This window comes from Eulemur rufifrons, chromosome 16 (assembly GCF_041146395.1).
Source record: "Eulemur rufifrons isolate Redbay chromosome 16, OSU_ERuf_1, whole genome shotgun sequence".
NCBI lineage: Eukaryota > Metazoa > Chordata > Mammalia > Primates > Lemuridae > Eulemur > Eulemur rufifrons.
In genome coordinates, this window is record NC_090998.1 from 49,870,786 (window position 1) to 49,895,982 (window position 25,197).

At 36.1% G+C, this 25,197-nt stretch overlaps 1 protein-coding gene across 1 annotated transcript in view; it reads left to right on the forward strand.

The window, feature by feature from the left end:
* TBK1 (TANK binding kinase 1) overlaps positions 1 to 25,197 on the forward strand; it is a 40,240-nt gene that overhangs the window by 3,347 nt on the left and 11,696 nt on the right. The window contains exons 3-11 of the mRNA XM_069489577.1: positions 3,282 to 3,422; positions 5,852 to 5,981; positions 9,592 to 9,773; positions 13,731 to 13,891; positions 16,562 to 16,672; positions 19,877 to 20,056; positions 22,146 to 22,342; positions 23,057 to 23,115; positions 23,511 to 23,602. Of these exons, the coding sequence (XP_069345678.1) occupies positions 3,282 to 3,422; positions 5,852 to 5,981; positions 9,592 to 9,773; positions 13,731 to 13,891; positions 16,562 to 16,672; positions 19,877 to 20,056; positions 22,146 to 22,342; positions 23,057 to 23,115; positions 23,511 to 23,602 (1,253 nt within the window). The remainder of the gene's footprint in view (positions 1 to 3,281; positions 3,423 to 5,851; positions 5,982 to 9,591; positions 9,774 to 13,730; positions 13,892 to 16,561; positions 16,673 to 19,876; positions 20,057 to 22,145; positions 22,343 to 23,056; positions 23,116 to 23,510; positions 23,603 to 25,197) is intronic.

A 25,197-nucleotide genomic window follows, 5' to 3' on the forward strand; every position in this document is an offset into this window, starting at 1 on the left:
GGTAGATTGGAGTAAAATGAGATTCTCAACAAAGAGCCCATATTTAAAGGCTATATATCCTGGTAGGAGATAATCAGAACCTGGAAATGGAAATAGACTAAAAGAGCTAATCCCAAAGGTACTTCAAGAACTAAAAGGATTTTGTGTCAGATTCGATATTGGAGTATGAAATGAAAGATAATTAAAATAATTTAAAAGGAAGAAATTGAAGATAATTAAAGTTTCTATTCTGGGAAAGAAGCTGCAAAAATACTGAAATAAAAATCCTTTAATAATGCAAATAATCACTGATTTTTCAGTGCTATGAATTTGTTATGAGCTCAATGATGTTTGGAGCTTCTTAAATTCTTATTTTCAGAAACAGAGGCTTTAAACATTTTAGTAGGGAGGAGTTTCTTCCTTTTTTCCTATAGCCTTGAGATTATCAGTCAGTTCTGTCAGTGGCAATGAGATAAGCACACATGGAGAGGGGCCGTTTCCTCTGGGCAGAGACTGACTATAAACAGCCTGTATGGCTCGTAGAGCATGAATCAGAAGTACCATACGGACAACTGTTAGCTTTCCCCCCCACCTTTCCAGAATTGTCCTCAGGCTCTGGATTCTCGTTCAAGTTCATTGTGATCAATTTTAGATACTCCTGTCCTAGAAATTGTTTTTGTTTTGTGCTAAGAAGAGAAAATGGGTGGTGACATAGGATTTAGCAGTGAGAACACATCTGACAGTCTGTCTTCCTGTGGTCCAAATTAACAAACTTTAATAATCACTTGGTACGCATCAGGCACTGTGGTGGACCTGGTGCAGCTAATGTGCAGTCCCTGCACATAAAAAGGTGCAAGTTTAGTAGCAAGATGGTATTAGAAAGGATGGAAGTTGGAAACTGATGGGATGACAGGTAGCCAGTAGTGATAGAGATTGGATGAGACATTTAAAGTGCCTGACACTAGTAGATATTTCACATATTCTGGTCCTCTTTCCTTACTGAGCTACTCAGGGACCTTCATGTAAGTGCCTGCATATGGTAGGCACTCTGTAAATGTTTGTTGAATGAAAGAATTAATGAATGAATGAGGACAGATTAAACTACCCTAAGACAACCTGAAGTTCTTCAAAGGAACAAAGATGTACTCTATGCAATATAGTACGGAAACCTAAAATAAGGATTTGGGATGTATAAGAATTGACTTAAAAGATTGCCAAGGCCCAGTTCATTATTTAGTGCCTTAACAGTCTTCTCAGAAACCATGTTTTTTCTTAGTGACATCTATTTCAAGTGTTTAGGAATATACCCCCCAAAATCCTGCTTTCCCCTTAACTGTTTAAAGGATTTTTAACCATTATGTTAGCCCTTTGGCCCCTTTATGTTATTGCTTAGAATGACCAGGTTCTTAAGTTTACTACTTGTTATTCAAAGTATATTACCTATTTAATCCATCTCTTTTTCATTAAATTGCTTTTAGCTACTAAAGTGTGTGGGCGGGGGCGGGGGTATATGTGTGTGATAACCATGGTAAAGTTGAAGGGAAAATTGTAGAAAGGATGTGTTGAACTGCACACGTGTATATACATGTATATGTAGATCTCTAAATATTATCTGTATATGCTTTGAATTAGTGGCAGTGAATGACAGATGACTGTACAGGTGAATAAAGGGAAAATATATTGCCACACATATCCCATTAATCTCACTGGTAGGGTGTGGACTACAAAAATTTGGAAGATACTGGCCTTGATCACAGTGGGTACATTGCAACATTGTATTATTTTCCATGCTTGCCTCTCTGTTATGATTCTCCTTATTTTAGACTGAGTTTGAGACAAGTATCCTTATGAAAAATCTCTGTGTTGGGTGATATGTAGATTTGCCAGTGTCTTTACCCTGGCTAAACAAATGGAAAAATGGTGGAATTGAGCTGTACTTAAATTGTTCTCTTTTCCTACATCTGAAAATAGTCATTGGCTCTTTTCCTCTTTAATTTTCTTCTGGAAAGAATATATGTCTATTTGTGAATTTGGTGTGACGGGGTAAGAGGGAAAACACAACCGGTGCCTTCTAGTGATCTTAAGGGGTGGGATTATGGAGCTATTAAATGGTTTTACGAAAAAGATCATTCTATGATGGGGTGAGAGGAGGATAATGGCTCAAAGTGGTAAATTTGAGTGGAAAAGTATTGAGAGGGCTCCAAAGCAGGAACAGTACAGAGGTCCTGACAGACAGAACGCCATGAAATATCTTTAGGCAGGGAGTGCTTGAACCCCAGGTTTAAAGAGAAAAATGATTTTCCGTTTGCTCCGGGGAAGTTCAACCTTGGATAAATGGGGGAGAAAGTAAGGCTACACTCAAAATCTGGATTGGCCACCAGAGAGAGCCATGCTGATTGGAGCGATTGGAAGGTAGTTGTGGGGTCTAGAAAAGTCTTAAAGGTTAACATGAAGAACATACAAATGTGACGTTTGCCTCATATTTAAGCATGTATTTTGTTACCTCTAAGATTCCCTCCTAACTGCATATAGCTGTGTGTTGTAATTCTGTGTGTGATCTACTTCAATAGACCACGAAAGAGTGAGAGTGGGGTGCTGTGGGTACATCGGTAGAGAAGAGGAAATGCCTTTGATCCTCTAGAGATGGCCTGTGAAGGCACAAGCTGCCCTAGTCATCTAGGTGGTGTTGCAGACACTTACCCAGGCAGCAGTGGTGTAATCCAGCCACTCTCCAACTCCCGCTCCCCTGCCCCCCACACACATTGTGGCAGCTAGAAAATATTTTTGAAAAGTTAATTGCATTACTCTGATATTCTAATAAAAATTTCATAGATGAAGTATAGATTTCAATGTCTCTGTTCCTCTTTTGATTATTTCAAAATTGTTAGGACTTGGAGAAACCTTTGTGGGTTTCACTTTCTATTTCTTATCCAAGAGGTGATTTCACTTTTGATACCAGTATAACTTTTATCTTCTAATGTGTGACTATCTTTGCCACTAGTGTATCATAATGAAGCTTTATTTGATATTTGATCATTATTTGATTTGATCATTATTTATAATATGAAAGAAAATAGCCTTCTCTAAATTCTAAAATGTACAGTTTGAAAAATATTGAGCAGTTGATTGATTCATTTTAACTTTTAAAAAAAGTTAGGAGTCCTAGTACAAATTGCCTATGCCTAAAAGACGCATGGTGCTCTTTTAGAAAGACAGATTGCTATAGCTAGTTCTAATGGTACCTTTTTATCTCTTTACAATATTATAAATAAATAAAACATGGCTCTCTTCTTGTTTTTTAGAAAACTGGTGATTTATTTGCTATCAAAGTATTTAATAATATAAGCTTTCTTCGTCCAGTGGATGTTCAAATGAGAGAATTTGAAGTATTAAAAAAACTCAATCACAAAAATATTGTTAAATTATTTGCTATTGAAGAGGAGGTAAGTGGTCATGCTTTATTTAATCTTGTCGTCATGTCTGTTGTAGTTATTGTGATAAAGGAGATACAGGAGATAATATTAAAAATAGGTCAAAAAAACTGGTGAAAATTAGAGTTCATAAATCAAATATTCTATCCCAAAGGATTCTTGGATAAACATAACAACAGAAGTAAAGTATCATAAAAATGGAATCAGAAAAAGTAGTATAAGAAATAAAAGGGTATAGAATATAGTTACCAGTGTTATTACTATAAAGAAAAAAGCTATCAGAAATTAAATTGGCATAATTATAAAAGGAGAAAGTCAAATAATAGAAGCCTTTGTAAAACAATAGAAATCCTAGGAATCCAGAGATTAAGATATGAGGTCCAATTATTAAAGAATTAATTTTAGAGTGAAATAGTAAAAGTAAGAATGTCATATTAGGAAAAATAACCTAGAAATAATTGTAATAGAAATTTATTTTAACCCCTTTAGACATGAGTAATCAATAAAATTATCCTTTTGAAAAAAAATTTAGTATAATAGTCCTTAGTGATTTCATTTTTAGTGACTATTTCTTAGAAACCAATTAGAAATGTAAATTATGGTTTTATATATAAAGATGTTAATTGTTGCCCTGCTTATAATAAAGAATGGTTGAATAAGTTAGAATGTGCGATGGATAGTTAACCTGGCGCCAGCCAAACTCATGGTTAAGAGTGTATATCCTGGCCGGGCACGGTGGCTCACGCCTGTAATCCTAGCACTCTGGGAGGCCGAGGCAGGTGGATCGCTCGAGGTCAGGAGTTCGAGACCAGCCTGAGCAAGAGCGAGACCCCCGTCTCAACTAAAAATAGAAAGAAATTATCTGGCCAACTAAAATATATATATAGAGAGAGAGAGAGAGAGAAAAATTAGTCGGGCATGGTGGCGCATGCCTGTAGTCCCAGCTACTCGGGAGGCTGAGGCAGTAGGATCGCTTGAGCCCAGGAGTTTGAGGTTGCTGTGAGCTAGGCTGACGCCACAGCACTCACTCTAGCCCGGGCAACAGAGTGAGACTCTGTCTCAAAAGAAAAAAAAAAAAAGTGTATATCCTTCCAGATTGCCAAGTCTGCACAAGACTTCTGATACCAGTTGCAAAGGAGTTTGGCAGACTCCATAGTCTGCCACAAGACTGCCCTCACTTCATACCAGCTGGCTACAAATTTGGGGTTTCCCATGACACTCTCAGATTTGATAATTTGCTAGAATGTAGAATGACTCACAGAACTCAGGAAATCGCTATACTGATAAGTACAGTTTTATTATAGCATAAGGACACAAATTAGAACCAGACAAAGGAAGAGACACAGAGGGTAGAATATGGAGAGTGTTCCGTACCTAGAGCTTCCTTATCCTCAGGAACACATTACCTACCATCCTGGCATTGATGTATGATGGTACACACGGAGTATTGGCAATCGAGGAACCTCACCCAAGCCTTTGGTGTCCAGGGTTTTTAGTGGGGCCTGACCACTTATTGCCTCCATGGCTGACATTTAGTCTCCAGCCCCTCCCAGAGATTCGGGCTAATTCCTTTAGTCTCCGTTTCCTCTGGAGGTCAGAACTGATAAGACGTGTTCTAAAGACCCCATCAGAGCCAGGTGTGGTGGCTCACACCTATAATCCCAGCAACTCAGGCTGAGGTGGGAGGATCACTTGTGCCCTGTTCAAGACCAGCCTGAGCAACACAGTGAGACTCCTATCACTAAAAAAAAAAAAAAAAAATTTAAATTAGCTGGGAGTGGTGGCACATGGCTGTAGTCCCAGCTATTCAGGAAGCTGAGGCAGGAGAATCGCTCGAGCCCAAGAGTTGAGGTTGCAGTTAGCTCTGATGACAACAGTGCACTCTAGCCCAGGCAACAGAGCAGGACTGTCTCAAGAAAAAAAAAATTATGGTTTAAAACAAATCAGCTGATCAGATGCAAATGAGCAGACTGGAACTTTGATTTAAGAGGAACCACTCAGCTCTTCTGCCATTCATTTGTTGTTAAGAATAGGACTCCATTCCTTGAAGTAAAAGTGCTGTCATAAGAAAAATTTTAACTGTTTAAGAGATTTGTTAGAAGACCTGTTGTCCTAAATGCACCATTATGCATAAGAAATTAAAGATAATTTTAACAGAACCATTATAACATCATAGCAATGATTTTATAGGTCAGATTTAGCCAGTTTTTACTGTGGTTTGTCTTCAAAAACAAATCCAACTCTCTCACTTAATAGGAATTAGGAGATGTTAATTCTTATATGTATATAGTCAACAGATATTTACTGAATCCCAAGTGAAGCAATTAAATTGCCTACATCATTGTAGCAAATCCTACATTTAAATGAAATCAGATAAGTACTAGCATATAATCAAAATATATTTTTTATGTTGATTCCTAATCAGTGATTTTTTTTTTCAGACAACAACAAGACATAAAGTACTTATTATGGAATTTTGTCCATGTGGGAGTTTATACACTGTTTTAGAAGAGCCATCTAATGCCTACGGACTCCCAGAATCTGAATTTTTAATTGTTTTGCGAGATGTGGGTATGTTTGTTTATATGTATATAAAATTTGATAACAATAGAATAAGAAAATAAGGACCTTTATGCAATGCTTTCTTAGATGTGGAACCAAAAGCACAAATGCCAAAAAAAATAGATAATTAGGTAAATCAGATTTCATCAACATTAAAAACTTTTGTGTTTCAAAAGATGTCAAGTGAAAACCTATGAGAGGAAATGTTTTATCTAGACAACTCAACAAGAAAAAGACAAATAACCCAATTTATTGCCAAAAAGGGACAAAAAATTTGAATAGACATTTTATCAAAGAAGCTATACAAATGACCACGAAGTACATTAAAAGGTGTTCAACCTTATTAGTCAATAGGGAAATGCTAACCAAAACCACAATGAAATACCACTTCATACCGTCTCTGAGGGCTAAAATCAGAAAGACAAACAAAAACAAGTGTTGGCAGTTCTTCAGAAGTTTAAATATAAAATTGACCTAGCAATTCTTTTAATCCACGAGAATTAAAAATACATCCACACAAATACTTGTATTCCAGTGTTCTTAGCAGTATTATTCATAGTAGCCAAAAACGGAAACAGCCCAAATGTCCATCACCTGATAAATAAACAAAAATATGGCATATCCATACAATGGAATGTTATTTGTTCATACAAAACAAATTAAGTAGTAATGTATGCCACAACATGGATGAACCTTGACAGCATAATACTAAGTGAAAGAAGCCAGACATAAAAGGCAATATTACATAATTCCATTTGTATGAAATATCCAGAATAGGCAAATCCATAGAGACAGAAAACAGGTTAGTGGTTGTTGAGGGTTTAGGGGAAGATGGAGTTGGGGAGTGAGTGCTAATGGGTATGGGATTTCTCTCTGGCATGATGAAAATGTTCTGAAATTAGTGGTGATACTTGTACAAGTCTGACTATACTAAAAATTGCTGAATTGTACATTTTAAAAAGAGGAATGTGTGAATTATATCTCAATAAACTGTTATTTTTTAAAAAATACATGACAAAGGAAATGTTTTCTTAGAAAGAAATGCGGGTATTTGAGGAATAGGAAAAGCCCAGTGATAAGGAAGGTATAAGGTTAGTGGGAATCCTTGAACTTGACACTGGAAGTAGAGGAGATTATTGAGATGAGGATAAAATGAGAGAAAAACAATTAATAGTATGCTACAGTCTGCTTAATCAAATAAAAATTATAGATAATTGATGACTTCCTAAATATATTGGTAGCCCTGAGTTTTAATAATTCTACATTGATATCTCTAAACTTTTTTCATGGTTTGAACTTAAACATTGATCAATCTGCTCTCAAACAAATGTTTCAAATTATTATATCACTCTGTGACACTGCCTGTCATTTGGCCAAAACTGCTTAATTTCAGCAATTTTACCACTTTGCCCTTGAAGAAAAAGAAAAATGGGCTTTTGGAGTAATACTAAGCATATGAGAAACACATTTTTATGGAAACAAGATACTTTTCCCTCTTTCTGTTACTATATATGTATATTAATCTATTAGGTTATTAAGTATGAAATGTTTGGTTTCCTTAAGTACTAAGTTTGACAGTTGATATCTCTGACATTTCACTTTGACACTTCTTGTTTTATTTTTATTGTGAAGGTACATCCTTATTCTTTCAAACACATAGTTTGGCTTGTGATTATCTTTCAAAGTTTTTTTTTAGAGCAATTTTAGTGAAACCATGGATAAGTCAAAAATTTTCAAATATGAGTTCCATCATGGAACCAATGAGGCACAGACAGCTCGAAATATCAATGAAGTGTTTGGGAAGGATGTGGTTAATCAATCCACAGTATATCGATGGTTTGAGAAGTTCCATTCTGGTGATTTTAACCTTGAAAATAAGCCATGTGGGCGACCTGAGACCAAGGTGGATAATGATGAGCTGAAAACTATAGTGGAAGCAAATGCATCTCAACCTATGCGTGAATTAGCAGCAACGTTTTGCGTTACTATTCCAACAGTATTGGACCATTTGAAACAAATTGGCAAGGTAAAGAAGCTGGATAGATGGGTTCCACAGGAATTGAACAAGCATCAGAAGAGAAATCATCTCGAAGCCTGCCTTTCTTCGTTGTCGTGACATAAAGGTGAACCATTTCTAAACTGTAGTGTTATCTGTGATGAAAAACGGATTCTTTTTGACAGTCACAAGCATTCAGCACAATGGTTGGATAACGATGAAGGGCCGAAACACAGTCCAAAACTGAATATTCATCAAAAAAAGCTAATGGTGTCTGTGTCTATCTGGTGATCCAGGACTGGTATTATCCACTACAGCTTCATGAAACCTGGTCAATTGATTACAGCGGATGTCTACTGCAACCAGTTGGACAAAATGATGAGGATGCTTGCAATTAAGCAGCTGAGATGGGCCAATCCGCTTGCAAGACAACACTCCACCACATGTCGTACAAACAATGCTGCTCAAACTATAGAGGCTGGACTTGGAAACTCTATGTCATCCACTGTATTCACCAAACCTTGCACCAACTGACTACCACTTCTTCCAGGCTTTGGACCACTTCTTGCAAGGAAAAATATTCAATTCTCAACAAGCTGTGGAAACGCCTTTCACGATTTCATCGCCACTCGCTCTCCAGGCTTCTTCACTGCTGGCATAAACAAGTTACTGTTAAGATGGCAAAACTGGGCCGGGCACGGTGGCTCATGCCTGTAATCCTAGCACTTGGGAGGCCAAGGCGGGCGGATCGTTTGAGCTCAGAAGTTTGAGACCAGCCTGAGCAAGAGCAAGACCCCGTCTCTACTAACAATAGAAAGAAGTTAACTGGACAACTGAAAATATATAGAAAAAATTAGCCGAGCATGGTGGTACATGCCTGTAGTCCCAGCTACTCAGGAGACTGAGGCAGAAGGATTGCTTGAGCCCAGGAGTTTGAGGTTGCTGTAAGCTAGGCTGACGCCACGGCACTCTAGCCTGGGCAACAGAGTGAGACTCTGTCTCAAAAAAAAAAAAAAAAAAAAAGGCAAAACTGTGTTGATAGTTTAGTTGCATATTTTGATTAATTGTACTGCTTTGTGTTTGACATATAATAAACTAAACTTCTGAGTTTAATTCTAACTAAACATCTGATAATATGAAGTCAGACATTTCATATTTAATGACCTTAATCTTGAGTCAAGTTTAACTTTTTATGGAATTTTTTCCCAAGATAAAGAAATGTATAACTATGATGAAAGATTGCTGTCTTCCTTGGGAATCTATCATTCTTACACAGATTGCCCACACATATAGAACCAAAAGTAATTCAAGAAACCATATGCTTAAGACCACTTTGTTACATTTTCATAATAGTATTTAAGAGAGATTTAAGATTTAAATTTTAGATTTAAGAGAGATCATTAGAGCATATCAATTTTTATCATCCTAAAATGCCTTATAACTGAAACATGAGATAGAAATTATATATGTATCATCTATTACTTCTTTGAGCAAAATGACTTTGAACAAATTTATGAAAAAACTTAAGTTTGAGTGAATATCATGTATTATATCAATGAATTTGTGCACACATACACATCAATACCTACATTATGATTTCTTATTTTATATTTATTTTTGAAGTGGGTGGAATGAATCATCTCCGAGAAAATGGCATAGTGCACCGTGATATCAAGCCAGGAAATATCATGCGAGTTATAGGGGAGGATGGACAGTCTGTGTACAAACTCACAGATTTTGGTGCAGCTAGAGAATTAGAAGATGATGAGCAGTTTGTCTCTCTGTATGGCACAGAAGAGTATTTGGTAAGTCATGCATCAGTAATTTCATTTGAGGAAGCTTGATACATTGCAAATATAATTGGGTAATTGGTCAACCAGCTCGCTATCTATAAAATGTCATTATTTTTATGACAAAAGTTAAATTTTCTATTCTAATTAATATGGTGTGTAACAAGGGAATTAGGTATTGGCTTCTAAGGGTGCTATGAGTTGTTTGTTAAAAATTCTTGGAAGAGGCTGGGCCTGGGGGGTCACGTCTGTGATTCCAGCATTTGGGGAGGCTGAGGCAGGAAAATCACTTGAGGCCAGGAGTTCGAGACCAGTCTCAGTAACATAGTGAGACCTCATCTCTACAAAAAGTAGAAAAATTACCGTGGTGGCACATGCCAGTAATCCCACCTACTGGAGAGGATGAGGCAGGAGGATCACTGAAGCCCAGGAGTTTGAGGTTACAGTGAGCTGTGACGCCACTGCACTCTAGCCTGGGCAACAGAGCAAGACCTTGTCTCAAATTAATCATAATAATGTAAAGGAAAATATCTTATAATAAGTATTTAATATGTAAAAGTTTAGGAACAACTTTACCAGCAAATGAATTAAGCAGTCATTTATGCTTGCACCTATACGTACTATCATCTTTAATACAAGTGTAGTGATAACTTGCACATTATATTAGTGAATCACACATCACAAGTGGTGGTATTGTCATTGATATGATTTCCCAAAGTAGTGAATGGTTCTTGGTAAAGTTTCTAACTAAATAAAGCAGATTTAAATATATTTACATTCTTGGAAAAACTGTACAAAAATACTTTGTTATATGTAAAATGAAGTTAGAAACAGATTTCTCACCTGCACAAGTATCTGGCAGAATATTCAATGTCATTCAGGATGTGGGAAGATTATTTTTCAGAACTGTCATATACACTGCAAGACGTCTCTCAATAACAAACAAGCAAGCAGTCCTATACCAGCCTTCATGAGGCTACTCCCCCAATAACAACTATTACTCTTTCTTGTAACCTCCTAGGACCACAGTTTAGCTTTTGACTGTAACAGATTTTTAAATTGGGAAGAGCAAAACATTAAATAAACAGCCAGGCACAGTGGCTCACACCTTTAATCCTAGCACTTTGGGAGGCCAAGGGCAGGAGGATCATTTGAGGCCAGGAGTTCAAGACCAGCCTGACCAACACAGTGAGACCCCTGTCTCTACAACAATAAGAAAAATTAGCCAGGTGTGCTGGTGCACACTTGTAGTCTTAGCTACTTGGGAGGCTACGGTGGGAAGATCACTTGAGCCCAAGAGTTTGAGGCTGTAGTGAGCTACGATCGTGCCATTGCATTCCAGCCTAGGCTAACAGAGTGAGACCCTGTCTCAAAAAAATTAAGTAACTCTGAGTCCATAATGTGCTTTAGGCTGAAATTTAACTCTTATCTATTTATTTATTATTTTAGAGTATGCTTAGCCTGCTTTTAAGAGTCTCACGCCCTACTCACTGAGCTAGCCAGGCAGACATTCCTGTTTTTAAATACAGTGTACCAGAAGTTATAAAATGAGATAAAATAGTCTAAAGCTCAGCAGTCTAGAAATATTCCATATTTAAATGAAAAACTCTCTCATTTTGAAGTTCCTAGGAATTCCCAAGCCAGATTAAATCCTCTCCATTTTGTTCATTGAAGTTCAAAGAAAACAACATTCTTTCTTCTACCATTTTTAATATGATGGGTATCATTTCAGTAACATAATCCTGAAAACTCTGGAGTACTTTATCCTTATACTCCTATTCCAGATGCAGTAAGTAATACCAAGCCCTACACAAGCACAAGTGGCACATTCAAGAGAGAGCCAGTGGGCACAAATGTGTTAGACCATCATGTGTCAAGTCACCATGCTCAGTCACTCCCTGGGGAATAGCTTCCAACTGTACCAGTTAGGCAGTATATTGCACTATTTGAGGTGGTCCCCCTGTGTCCCTTTCTAGAATTGCTGTATCTCCTCTTCCCAGGTTGGCAGCCTTATTCCAGAAGATAACAGGCATGTCCACATACTCTTGGCCTATTCACAGCACCATTTATACACTTAATACCAACTGCTAGGTCAAAAGTTGGGCTATTGCTTCTTTAAACAATAGTCTAGTAGGCATATGTTTGGACACTCACTTCAAAGCCTAGGTCTTATCATGCTTATTTCCATTTCTAATTTCTTATTAAAATGACTCTTCCCAAAAGAGTTTTTCTTTCACCCCCAACCCCCAAAAATCAGAGATTGTGACCTTTGGGAGTCATATTCATAGACTGCATCATTTAGAAGCCCCTATCAGCAGTGTTACCTGCACTGGGTCCCAGTTCCCTAGGCCATAGCCAAATCTCACAATATCATAAAGGATTGTTCTGATTCGGGTTTCTTTAGGTGGTGACTCTCTTTTGGTCCACAGTACATTCTTGAAGCTTTACCTTCCAAGAATCTTTTTTTTTTTTTTTTTTTTTTTTGAGATAGGGTCTTGCTCAGTTGTGCAGGCTAGAGTGCAGTGTTGTCATCATAGCTCACTGCAACCTTAAACTCTAGCAATCCTCCTGCCTCAGCCTCCCAAGTAGTTGGGACTACAGGCGCATGCCACCATGCCCAGATAATTTTATTTATTTATTTATTTATTTATTTTTGAGACAGAGTCTCGCTTTGTTGCTCGGGCTAGAGTGAGTGCCGTGGCGTCAGCCTAGCTCACAGCAACCTCAAACTCCTGGGCTTAAGCGATCCTACCGCCTCAGCCTCCCGAGTAGCTGGGACTACAGGCATGCGCCACCATGCCCGGCTAATTTTTTCTATATATATTTTAGTTGGCCAGATAATTTCTTTCTATTTTTAGTAGAGACGGGGTCTCACTCTTGCTCAGGCTGGTCTCGAACTCCTGACCTTGAGCAATACACCCGTCTCGGCCTCCCAGAGTGCTAGGATTACAGGCATGAACCACCACGCCCGGCCTAATTTTTCTATTTTTTGTAGAGACACAGTCTCGCTCTTGCTCAGGCTGGTCTCAAACTCCTGGCCTCAAGCAATCCTCCCGTCTCTGCATCCCAAAGTGCTAGGATTACAGATGTGAGCCACCATGCCCAGCCTCTCCCAGGAATGTTCACGTTGCCAGTGCATAACTCCATTAAGGCAGATGTCAGGAGGCTAAGTATGTGTGACCAGTGCTTATTCTCTGCAGAGCTAAATGTCCATCAGAATCTCTGTCTGGATTTGTAAGCACCTAAATTATTTCTTAGAAGACCCATCTGTTCTCAGCAACTCTGATGTAGTGTCTCCTGTTTTGAAAGTTAAAGCATGTAAATGATATTTAATGCAATAGGCCTGAACGGGAGATGAGGAGGTAAGGCAGTTGTGAGTGTGGACAGCTGTTTGAGGAGTTTTGCTATGATGAGGAGCAGAGAATTGGGTGAAAGGGCTTGTGGGGTCAATTTTGGGTTTCTTTTAAATGGGAGATACTAAAGCATGTTCAGTAAGCAGAAAGGAATGATTGAGGGGTGTGGGGGAGGGGGAAATTGATGCATAAAATAAATGGGATAATTGCAAGCATTGATTTCTGGAATTGGTGAGATGATGTGACGGGCTCCACAGCACAAATGGAAAAGTTGGCCTTTTGTAGTAGCAGTTCCATTGTGACTGGAATGTAGGCCTGGAAGATGGACACAATTCAGGTAGGTTGGTATTTGGTAAAGGGTATAAAGGAGAGGTGATCTGATTGCCTCCGTTTCCTCACTGAAGTGTGAAGTAAGGATATCAAAATTGAGGGTCAGAGGCGGTGGTGTTGGAGGTTTGAGGAGAGACGGGAAGATGGGAGATAGTCTTTTCCAGTTGGGAAAGTAAAATTATTAGGAAACCGCAATAGAATATCCAAGCATTATTAGTACCCATTTGTGCAGTGTCTTACAATGGATCGTAAGTTCATAGTCTTTTCATCTTTTTTTTTTTAATCGTAGCATCCTGATATGTATGAGAGAGCAGTGCTAAGAAAAGATCATCAGAAGAAATATGGAGCAACAGTTGATCTTTGGAGCATTGGGGTAACATTTTACCACGCAGCCACTGGATCACTACCATTTAGACCCTTCGAAGGGCCTCGGAGGAATAAAGAAGTGATGTAAGTGGTTTCTCCATCTAAAACTAGAAATAATTTTTAAAATGTATCTCTCTTATTTTGTTTCATCGTATGTTAGTGGTGTACACTGATAAAAGTTAGTTTAGCAATCATTTCTGATACTTTTAAGATATCTGGTTTTTATGCAGCCTTATAAAAGTGTATAGGCATAATTTAAGGAAATGGAAAATTCCTTAATGGAAAATTTAAATAATAAAGGTATTTAAATATCGTACATACAAAGTAAATGGTATCCAGTCTTTGGTCCATCATTAAAAATATACTGCTTTCTGGATTTTATTTCAGCACATTATTTATTTCCTTTGTGTACTTGTTAGCATTTTTCTTCCATACAACTGAAAAAAATAATATAATTCTGTGGAATACTAGAACCATTACCAGGTCGAAAAGAAATGTAAGTCTTACCCTGACTGATCTGAGTTTTTTATCATTTTAAAAATAACATTTTGGCAGTAATGTAACATTAAATTCTTTTTCTAGTGTTGCAAATTCAGACCAGAGACTGAATTTATTTTACTTGTATAGTAGAACAGAAGTATTTATGTACTGCTATAATTATTAGGAAATAATTGCTGTGTATAAAATAACTTACTGTAAAACCAAGGGAAAGAGAGATGGATTTCTAGATCTGAAATTTATTATGAAAGTTATCCATACATCGACCACACTTTTTATTTTAAAAGAAATTATTAAATGACCTTGCTTCATGAGAAACAGCCAACCTATGTACACATAAAACTACGAGGTGCTGAATGTTTAATTTACTAACTGGTTTGGGGCAACAGCTTACTGACAGCCTGACCTGTCCAACCATTATTTTAGGTCTTAACATGTTTCTCATACCTTTATATATCTGACCCTGCCTTCTATAAGCAAACATGACTTAAAGTAATAATCACAACTGTAAAAATACAGTCATTATCCAATCTTATCTCAGAAAATTGAGGGAGATTTGGGGGGGGGGGGGTGTCCATTTGAGGAAGTAAAACAAATTCAGATGATACAATGGCTTTTGCTTTAGGTATCGAAATGTTTTCCAGCAAGGATAATGGGAAGAAGACATTGTTTAACTATACTGATGATTTGAGTATAGCATCATGTTAAGCCTGCTTTACAGCAGTGCCCCTTAAATGAAATTTCTTCATTAACAAAAGCTGCTTTATTATCATAGGTATGTTTTAAAGTGGTATCAGCATTTCTTGCTGCCCCCAAAATGGATTAAATTAAAGTGGTGATGTTCCCTAATAAAGGAAACATATGACTCATAAGCAACTAGGCATACCTGATGATTTTGTATCAGATATATGTAGGCAGATATACCCACATATGGGCAGATATGCCACTAGAAGAATTTATTATTTTATTTGCACAGAAACTCAACTTATGAACAGTGATGCTAAAGAATGTTCAGAGGTGCTTGAAGTAGTCAATAATAACTACTGTCCCACTTCACTATGAATGATACATTCATCTCACATTATAGCAATGTTGATCCCTCAGCATCTCATTTGCATCTTCTGAATGTGTTTCTATGTGAATCTTAATCAAAATTTGTTAAACTTTTTCAAGAATTTGTCAGCATTCCCTGAAGAATTTTACCATTTATTCTATTCACTTCTCTTATGCATTGATCTCACATATCTCCACTTGTTCTCCCTAGTCAGTCCTTCCCACATGAATGTGCGTTACTGTTTCACGTTAATTTTCTCTTCTTTGAAAAAGGCAGAAATCCTGGCTACCTCTGCTAAGGAAGCAGCAGTCTAAATCAGTCATACTGGTTTGTTCTACCTTTTAAAAATATATATTGATTTGCTTAGAGCACATTTATTTAGACATTAAACAAAAATTCTGCCAGAAATAATATCTATAAGCTTATGTAAGATTCTGCTGTGTTATGTCTTACATTTTCACGTAGGTGAAAGTATTCTTGAAGGCATGAAGCTCTCTCTTATTTCTCTCCTACGTTTAGGTTTTGTTTAGGAAAGTGCCGAAACCTAAAAGGCTGCTTTCATTGACTTGCTGTATCACTGTAGTATTCTTTTACTTCCTCATCTCTTTCTATCTTCAGTTCATCTTTATCATCTTCATCGGAAATCAACTTAAATTTGGCTTATAATTTTGGTACATGCCTCTATTCCCATGTGTATATATTTTTTCAATATTCAAAGACTCTTTCTGATACTGTGCTCTGTATAGTTGTATACAGTTTTGTTTTTTTAAATAATGGTATTGTTCCTTCTGTAGAAATTTTGTAGTCCAGTTGTGCCTTTGGATAATATGGGTAAGAGGAGTTAGATGCCTTTCTTCATGGTCTAGAAACATTGTGTGACATAACTTATTTTGTGTTTGCTCGATTTTTTCAGATGGAAAAATTAATATTTTTGTTGTGAACATCAAGATGCTGTTATCAGGCACTGAGATCCCAAATGAAAATTAATTATGGCATATATAAAATAATCGTACCACCACTGTTCTACTTCAGTCAGTCAGATTCAGAGTATTTTGATTGTTTTATGGATCCTGTGAACATCAATCACAAACTTTCGTCTAGTAGATAATTGTAGGTGCAATTGAGGAAATATTTTTGCAACGCCTGTTAATAAGCCACACAAAATAAACTGCTTATTTTATTCTGCTTTTATTCCTCCCAAGGTATAAAATAATTACTGGAAAGCCTTCTGGTGCAATATCTGGAGTACAGAAAGCAGAAAATGGACCAATTGACTGGAGTGGCGACATGCCTGTTTCTTGTAGTCTTTCTCGGTAAGTATCGCATACCTAATTCTCATCTTTTGCCGTGTGGTGTTTGAAATCTTTGTTGCGTGAAATCACAGATACTCAAATACTAAAGTGTAGTTTGATTTTATTTTAACTAGATGTTGCTAAAAAGCATATGCTTTGATATGTGATTTTTGCCTTTGTGGTGATGAAAAGATTTATTCTGAGCTATATAACAAATTTCCGCAGATCTCTTTTAGGGCACAGGGCATTTATTTTTGAGATTGCTAATCACTGGTCTTGGAATTCTTCCCAATGTGGGGATCTCACTCAGGACCTTGGTAACTTTTATAATAATCTCCATATTGCTGGACCACAAAGACTAGTTTAGATAGGTACAAATTTCTCAACTGGAGCTGTAAAAATCAAACACTAAAGAAGTTTAATGTTATCCTCATTTTTAAAAAATATTCAAATTATCCAAAAGGTGAGAAATAGTAGTTTTCTAGTACTTTTTCCAGCATTTCAAATGTTCATGTGGGTCTTGATTAATTTAGCAGCCAGAACTCAAAAAAATTATATTGTCAGATAAGAATCCTATTATCACAAAGAAAGAATTAAAGTATAAGAAATTAAAAGTAAAAAGTAAATTACTTTAGATTTCACTCTGGAAATAAAGCCAAGACAGTCATCAATATGTAGGATTTGTGATTACTGAATTAACTTCTATTTTTCCCAAGTATGATAGTTATATAATCCACAAGTGGACATAAGTTAAGAGGTATTGGCTTAGAAGTTTTGAGTAATTTTGTATTATTTTCAACATATAAATACATATATAAAGCAAGCTAATAAAATACCACTTTATCGGCCAGGCACAGTGGCTCATGCCTGTAATCCTAGCACTCTGGGAGGCCGAGGCGGGTGGATCGTTTGAGCTCAGGAGTTCAAGACCAGCCTGAGCAAGAGTGAGACCCCGTCTCTACTAAAAATAGAAAGAAATTAGCTGAACAACTAAAGTTATAGAAGAAATGAGCTGGGCATGGTGGCGCATATCTGTAATCCCAGCTACTCAGGAGGCTGAGGCAGAAGGATTGCTTGAGCCCAGGAGTTTGAGGTTGCTGTGAGCTAGGCTGACGCCACGGCACTCTAGCCCAGGCAACAGAGTGAGACCCTGTCTCAAAGAAAAATACCACTTTATCATTTTATATATTGGATTCTATGAAAATTCATTTAAACCATGAGTTCTATTACTGCAAAAACCACTGTTCTAACAGTTTTTTTTGTGTGTGGTGTTTTTAAAAAAAGTTTCCAGAATAAAATGCATCATGCAACTAGATTACTAAAATTGTATTGGAGAGGAGAAATTTAAAATTATTATAGTGATTTGTGTTAAATTTTGATTTAGGAAATACCCCCTTTGGGAATCTCAGACAAAACTGATAAAATGTAAGGAAATCAGGAAATGAACAATAATAATCATATTGCTGAAACTCAGAATCATTAATACCTGATGATCTGAACTACAGCGTATTTCTGGAGGGTAACAGGCCTTATCTATCTAATCAGTCTTTAGCATATCAAGTTGTAAATTCTTTGATAAAAATTGGTTAGGTACCAGAAAGTATATCATATAATTTTTTTGTTTTAAATAGTAAGGACTTAAGGTATATAGGTCAGCAATGAAAACAACCACTAAAATTGTAATGATGCCAGTCACAGTGGTGCATGCCTGTAGTCCCAGCTACCCCAGAGGCTGAGGTGGGAGGATCACTTGAGCCCAGGAGCTTAAGGCAGCATGCTGTGAGCATGCTTGTGTGACGTAGTGAGACCCAACTCTTAAAATACCTATATCTGTATATCTGTATTTATATAAAATGGGCTGCAAAAAAAAAAAAAAAAACTGTTTTCTTAGTCAAGACTGGGCAGCAAGTGAGAGAAACCTAATCCAGCTGGTTTAAGTGAAAAAGGAAATAGATTGACTTTGTAATTAAAAGTTCACATGTGTATATAACTTAAAGCCCAGGTGAATCCTTGCACTGAGATTGTGTCATCAAGACTTGTTCTCTTTCGATTGTTCAGATCTGTTTTTCTCTGATTTTTCTTCACTCTCAGTCAGACTTTTTCCTGCAGCCACAAGATGGCTGCTGGCATTCCAAGACTAACATTCTCCCAACTTTGAAAGCCTAGTGGTAAGAAAGACTTTTTTCCCCCAATTGTTTTAGCAAAAATTTCTGGGTTGATTCTCATTGAACTAACTTATGCTACCACCTGGCCACCTCCAAGTAATCATAATAACCAGACTTGGCTCTCATGTCCATCTGTGTGCACAGGGAGTGGTGGTAAGAGAGTGGAGAGGTTTGGAGACTCTTACACAAAGTGGGAGAATGAACACCTGTTAGGCAAAAATAAAAAATATCCACCATATACTTTAAAAACTGTTAACAGACAAGGAGTTATTCCAGTGTCTGTCACATAGCCAAATGTATATTTTGAAGACTATTTGAAATTCCATAATTAGGAGTCTATTTGAACAGGTTTTATGAAAGCCGTAAAGAATAAAGGTCCTTCCACTCACGTTTTTAAAAAGTATGTAACCTTTTAATTGCTAGATTATTATAGTAATTTTACTTCCTAAAGAACTATACTACATTGCTTCTTGGCCTTTTGGCCAAGATCAAGTGAAGCATACTACAAAAGACATATAAATTCAACGTATAAAATTTTATATTAAGGATTATATTAAAAGGACATTAAAGTTAGGCACAATGGCACATGCCTGTGGTCCCAGCTATTCTGGAGGCTGAAGCAGGAGGATCCCTGGAGTCCAGGAGTCCAAGGCCACAGTGCTATGATGTTGCCCGTGAAGGAGCCACTGCACTCCAGCCTGGGGAACACAACAAGACCCCACCTTATCTTCATGACCATCTGGTTCCAATCAACTGATCTCACCTGGATAGCCATGAGTATACAATATTATGATGTGTTTGGAAAAGTGAGGAAACTTAGAAAGGAGAGAATCAAAGAAAATAATCAGTAAAAGATAAGTTAACATAAAAATGTCATAGTCCTTGATTCATTGACAAGTGATATTATGAAGGTTATCTGGCTTTCTGAAAAGTTGACGAATTTTAATTTTTTTTTAATTAATCTAACAATAGCAGTTCCTTTGATTTGTTGGTAAATATGATTTTGTACCTGGACAAAATATATTCACTCTCCAACTAATTTTTTTCAATACCATTTTAGAGGTCTTCAGGTTCTACTTACCCCTGTTCTTGCAAATATCCTTGAAGCAGATCAGGAAAAGTGTTGGGGTTTTGACCAATTTTTTGCAGAAACTAGTGATATACTTCACCGAATGATAATTCATGTGTTTTCACTGCAACAAATGACAGCTCATAAGATTTATATTCATAGCTATAATACGTAAGTACCTCTTTGTATTTTCTTCTTTTATCAACATATTGTTATATAATAAATATTTTCCTAAGTTAGGGGAAATAGAAAAGATACCTCAGCTTCACCAAAGGCACCCACTTCCCACTTAGAAAATTACCTCATTTTTTTAAAGAACGGCATAATATCTTAATAATAATGTAAAGGGGCTGGGTGCAGTGCCTCACACCTGTAATCCTAGCACTTTGGGAGGCTGAAGTAGAAGGATAGCTTGAGGCTAAGAGTTCAAGACCTGCCTGAGCAAGAAGGAGACCCCATCTTTACAAAAAATAGAAAAAGTAGCTGGGGATGTGGTGCATGCCTCTAGTTCCAGCTACTAGGTAGACTGAGGCGTCTTGAGCCCAGGAGTTTGAGGTCGCAATGAGCTATGATGACGCCACGGCACTCTAGCCTGGGCAACAGAGTGTGACTCTGTCTCAAAAAGAAAAAAAAAAAAAAAACCACATGATACCCATGTGATTTTTAAAAATCTACCAATGTGATAAAACTGCATATAACTAAATATAATCTTGTACCACATAATGACATTTTGGTCAATGACAGACCATGTATATGAGGGTGATCCCATAAGATTATAATACTGTATTTTTACTGTACTTCTATTTTTAGATACTTACCATTGTGTTATAATTGCCCACAGTATTCAGTACAGTAACATACTATACAGGTTTGTAGCCTGGGAGCAACAGGCTGGATACCATATAGCCGAAGTGTAGACTGTACCATCTAGGTTTGTGAAAGTACATTCTATGATGTTCATACAACAATAAAATCACCTAATGATGCATTTCTCAGAACATATCCCCATCATTACGCAGCACATGACTGTACACATACACATACACATATACTTTTGCATGTAAAACTGGGGAAATCTGAGGCAAAGTTAGGTATCAATGTTAGTATCCTGGTTGTGATATTTTACTATGTGCAAGATGTTACCATTGGGGGAAACTGGATGAAGGGTATATGGCATCTCTCTGTATTATTTCTTAGAACTGCATGTGAATCTGCAGTGATCTCAAAGTTTTTTAAAATGAAGGAGAAAAAACATTATACCCATGCCATGTGCCTTAGTTTGTGTTTTGACCAAATTCAAATAGCATTTTTGATGCTTCATAAAACTCAATAAAAGAGACTTTTATTAGTAATTAAGGAACAAAATGAGATAAAATGTTTTAGATATTAACATCTAAATATATCTAATATATAAACATAAATCTAATATGAATATAAATAATATAGTAATATTAATGTAACATTAGATAACAATATGTAGTTTGTGTTTATTTTACTACTTAATAGCCTGAAGCAACATGCATCATAGTTAGGTGCTGGCCATTATTTTCATTCTAAACGTATACTTAAAAAGTTCACCAAAGCCTGAGCTAGTTGATGAAATACAGTAGCACTCAAAACAGAGGCTTGTGGCAGAGCCAAATCACAACATTGCTACCAAAACATTTCTTTGATTCATAGATCTATTCAGGAAGAATCTGTCTTTTCCCCAAAACGTCATTTTGAAAATACTTAGTCGTATTAACTCATTTAACAAACATATAGTCATGTTGCAAGTATTGTTGTTCTTTATGTATTTAAGCTATTTAATCCTCACAGCAATTCCATGAGGTAGGACCCATTGCTATTCCTATTTTACTGATGAGGAAACCAAGCATAAAAGAGTTAAGTCACTTACTGTTATATAGCAGGTAAGTGGAAGAGCTGGGATTTGAACCCAAGTATCTGACTTAAGTCAGTGCTCTTAACCTTTCTGCTATGTTGGTTTCCCATTTTTAAATATTAAGAATTTTATGTATTACAGAGGTATCGAAACACAAAAATATTTTCAAATTGATTACCATATGGACAAATAATGTAGAATTTTCAGTTTATTAATAGACTGTGGTATCCACATTAACAAAGCAGTGCTTAAAGGAACTGGTTATGATCTTGGAAATATGAATTAGAAATGGATGTTGTTGCACTGATCATTACAAAAAGGATTTTCCCTCTCATTTTATCCCCAATTATGTTGTCCTTTTGCATTTTTCTCACACAGTGCTACTGTATTTCATGAACTGGTGTATAAACAAACCAAAATTATTTCTTCAAATCAAGAACTTATCTATGAAGGACGACGCTTAGTCCTAGAACCTGGAAGACTGGCACAGCATTTCCCTAAAACTACTGAGGAAAATCCCATCTTTGTAGTAAGCCGAGAACCTCTGAATACCATAGGATTAATATATGAAAAAAGTAAGTTGGGATTTTTCTTGTTGTTTTACTAGCCATTAAAAAAAACAAAACCTGTCTTTGTGGAAATGATTATCATCTTCATAAAGTTGATGATGACATTAATGTAGAACTTTGATAAATATTAAAGTTTTGTGAATTACTGTGGTTGAAATAGTAATGAAATTGAAAAGCCTTAGAGACATAATTTGACTTCAAATATTTTGTTTCATACAATGGTAAAATAATTTGTTATGTATGTTTTACTGTAACTCTGCTTTAAGTGTTTTGCTAACTCTCAAAATAACCTTTTGTATTATCAATTTCAGCAAATATTTATTGCGTCTGTATTTATAGGACATTGTTCCAAGCTTTAGAGTCTAAGAAAAATTAGACCTGCATTTTTGGAATCTTTTAAATTATTTTTCTACTGGTAGAAAATATGAATTAACCAGACTTTTATATTCCTGGTTGAAAGTTTGGGATTTGATTTAAAAAGAAGCATTGAGCTCATTGTGTTAGAATATATTTAAGGAAAAAAAATGAAACTCCTTAGAAATATTGAAGGTAATTTGTCAGAGAATGAACATTATTATTTCAATTAGTTTTTTTAAACCAGGATAAGTACATTAAAGAGTTTTGTCAGTAATGTTTAGACATTCTATTTACTATATAAGGGATAAAGTAATTTTTTTCAAAATTTATTTCTCATTTTAAGTATTTTACTTTATATTTCAGTTTCCCTTCCTAAAGTACATCAACGTTATGATTTAGATGGGGATGCTAGCATGGCTAAGGTTAGTATTTAACTGAATTACTATGTAAATATCTTAATTTAAATTATCCTCTCAGTAGTGAAAGCAATAAATACCTTGTGTCTTTATATATGCCTATGTGACTTAGGAAATCATTCACTTAAATTGATACTCTTTCCAAGTTATTTTGTATTCTTATTTTTATCTTTTCTTTAACTCATAAGAAAATTCTATTGAGACAGTGCATGTTTAGATAATGTTAAGGATGAAATATTTATTATAGTTATATCTATTCTTCGCTTTTAGAAATTAGCGGTTTATTATGTTTTTGATTAACCTGATAGAAATGTATAAGCTTGGAAAATTCTATGTAAAAGTTTTTCTTACCTTATACCACAATTAGCACCAAATATTGACATTTTTAATTTCTTCATCAGGCAGTAACAGGGGTTGTGTGTTATGCCTGTAGAATCGCCAGTACCTTGCTGCTTTATCAGGAATTAACACGAAAGGGGATACGATGGTTGATGTAAGTAATCGAATTTTGAAAATCGATCTTCACATAAGACATCACTAAAAATTGGTGATCAACCCGTCATTGATATTTTACCTCTTCAGACTAGTTAGGGTCAGGGGTTTGGTTATCATAATACATTTGTTTCACATTTAGTGTACAAAATCTTTAACAGCTATTTTTTTCATGAGAGTCCTACAGTAACCCTGTGAGATAGGACAAATAGTATCTAAATTTTAAAACTTACACCACACTGTATGATGTGATAGCAAATTAATTCCTTTTCAAGGACCTTGACCTGGTTGTTATTTCACTATCTTGGAAAGTTTTGGCTCGTTATAATCTACAATTTGTACTTTCTAGGGTTTGAGTCCTCAGAACCTCCCTCCATTTCCTACCTTTTTCCCAAATGAAGTACACACTTGACTTTTTTTAAATAGCATTATTGAGATATAATTTACATAGTAGGTAATTTGCCCATTTACATGCACAATTCACTGGTTTTTAGTACGTTCACAGAGTTGTGCAACCATCACTACTAATTTTAGAACATTTTCATCATCCCCAAACACTCCCCATTTCCCTCCAAACCTCCCAGCTTTAGGCAACTGCTAATATACCTTATGGATTTGCCTATTGCAGACATTTCATATAAACAGAATCTCACCTTGACAAGCAATTTAAAAGCTAATTTTCTTTTACTGAATCACTTAATATAGTTATTCTAGATCAGAATATTGATCTAGTTAAGTATTCTCTTCCTGAAAGTGACCCTAAGGAATGTAAGATGGATATGATTTTTACCTCTTTTTACTTTCCATGATTTATAGATGTCATCTTTCCATTTGATAAAAGTGGAAAATAAAGGGATCTCTTTTGAGAATTATGCTTATAGTTCGACACCATTCAAAGCTTTTGAATTTGGCACACACATAGTAATGGCCTTGTGGCCAACAGATGCTGAAAACTGTATTTTCTGGGCTCACCTCAGTGCCCCTGGGCTTTAATGCTTTGAGCAATTTATGTATACCCACCTCATACCCATCGCTTTTTGCAAAAAGGATAAAGAACCCCTTCATCATCATTCTTGTTATCTTCTTTTAGGCTCTTATTTTTTTCTGTTGTCATTATGTGAAACCCATAAATTTGTGCTTATTATTTTTTTCAGTGTGTTCATAAATCCAGTTTCTAAGCCTATGCTTTTCTAGATCCACTAGGAAGATTCCTTGTTTTTAATAGTTTGGAAAAATCGAAGTGTACTAATAGCTTTCCTTTTCTCTTGTGGTTATCTACCCAGTCACTGATCCATAATGCTTTTATTACTTTTATTAATACTTTATAGTTTAATAAGTCATGAAAAAATAGTTTTAAGGTAGACTACTTGGTACAACTCTTTTGAGACAAGGTGTCACTCTTGCTCAGGCTGGGGTACACTGGTACAAGCATAACTCACTGTAACCTCAAATTCCTGAGCTCCAGTAATCCTCTTCCCTCAGCCTTCTGAGTATCTAGGACTATAGGCACATGCCATTGTGCCTGGCTAATTTTTTAAATTTTGGGTAACAAGCAAGGTCTTGCTATGTTGCCCAGGTTAGTCTCAAACTCCTGGA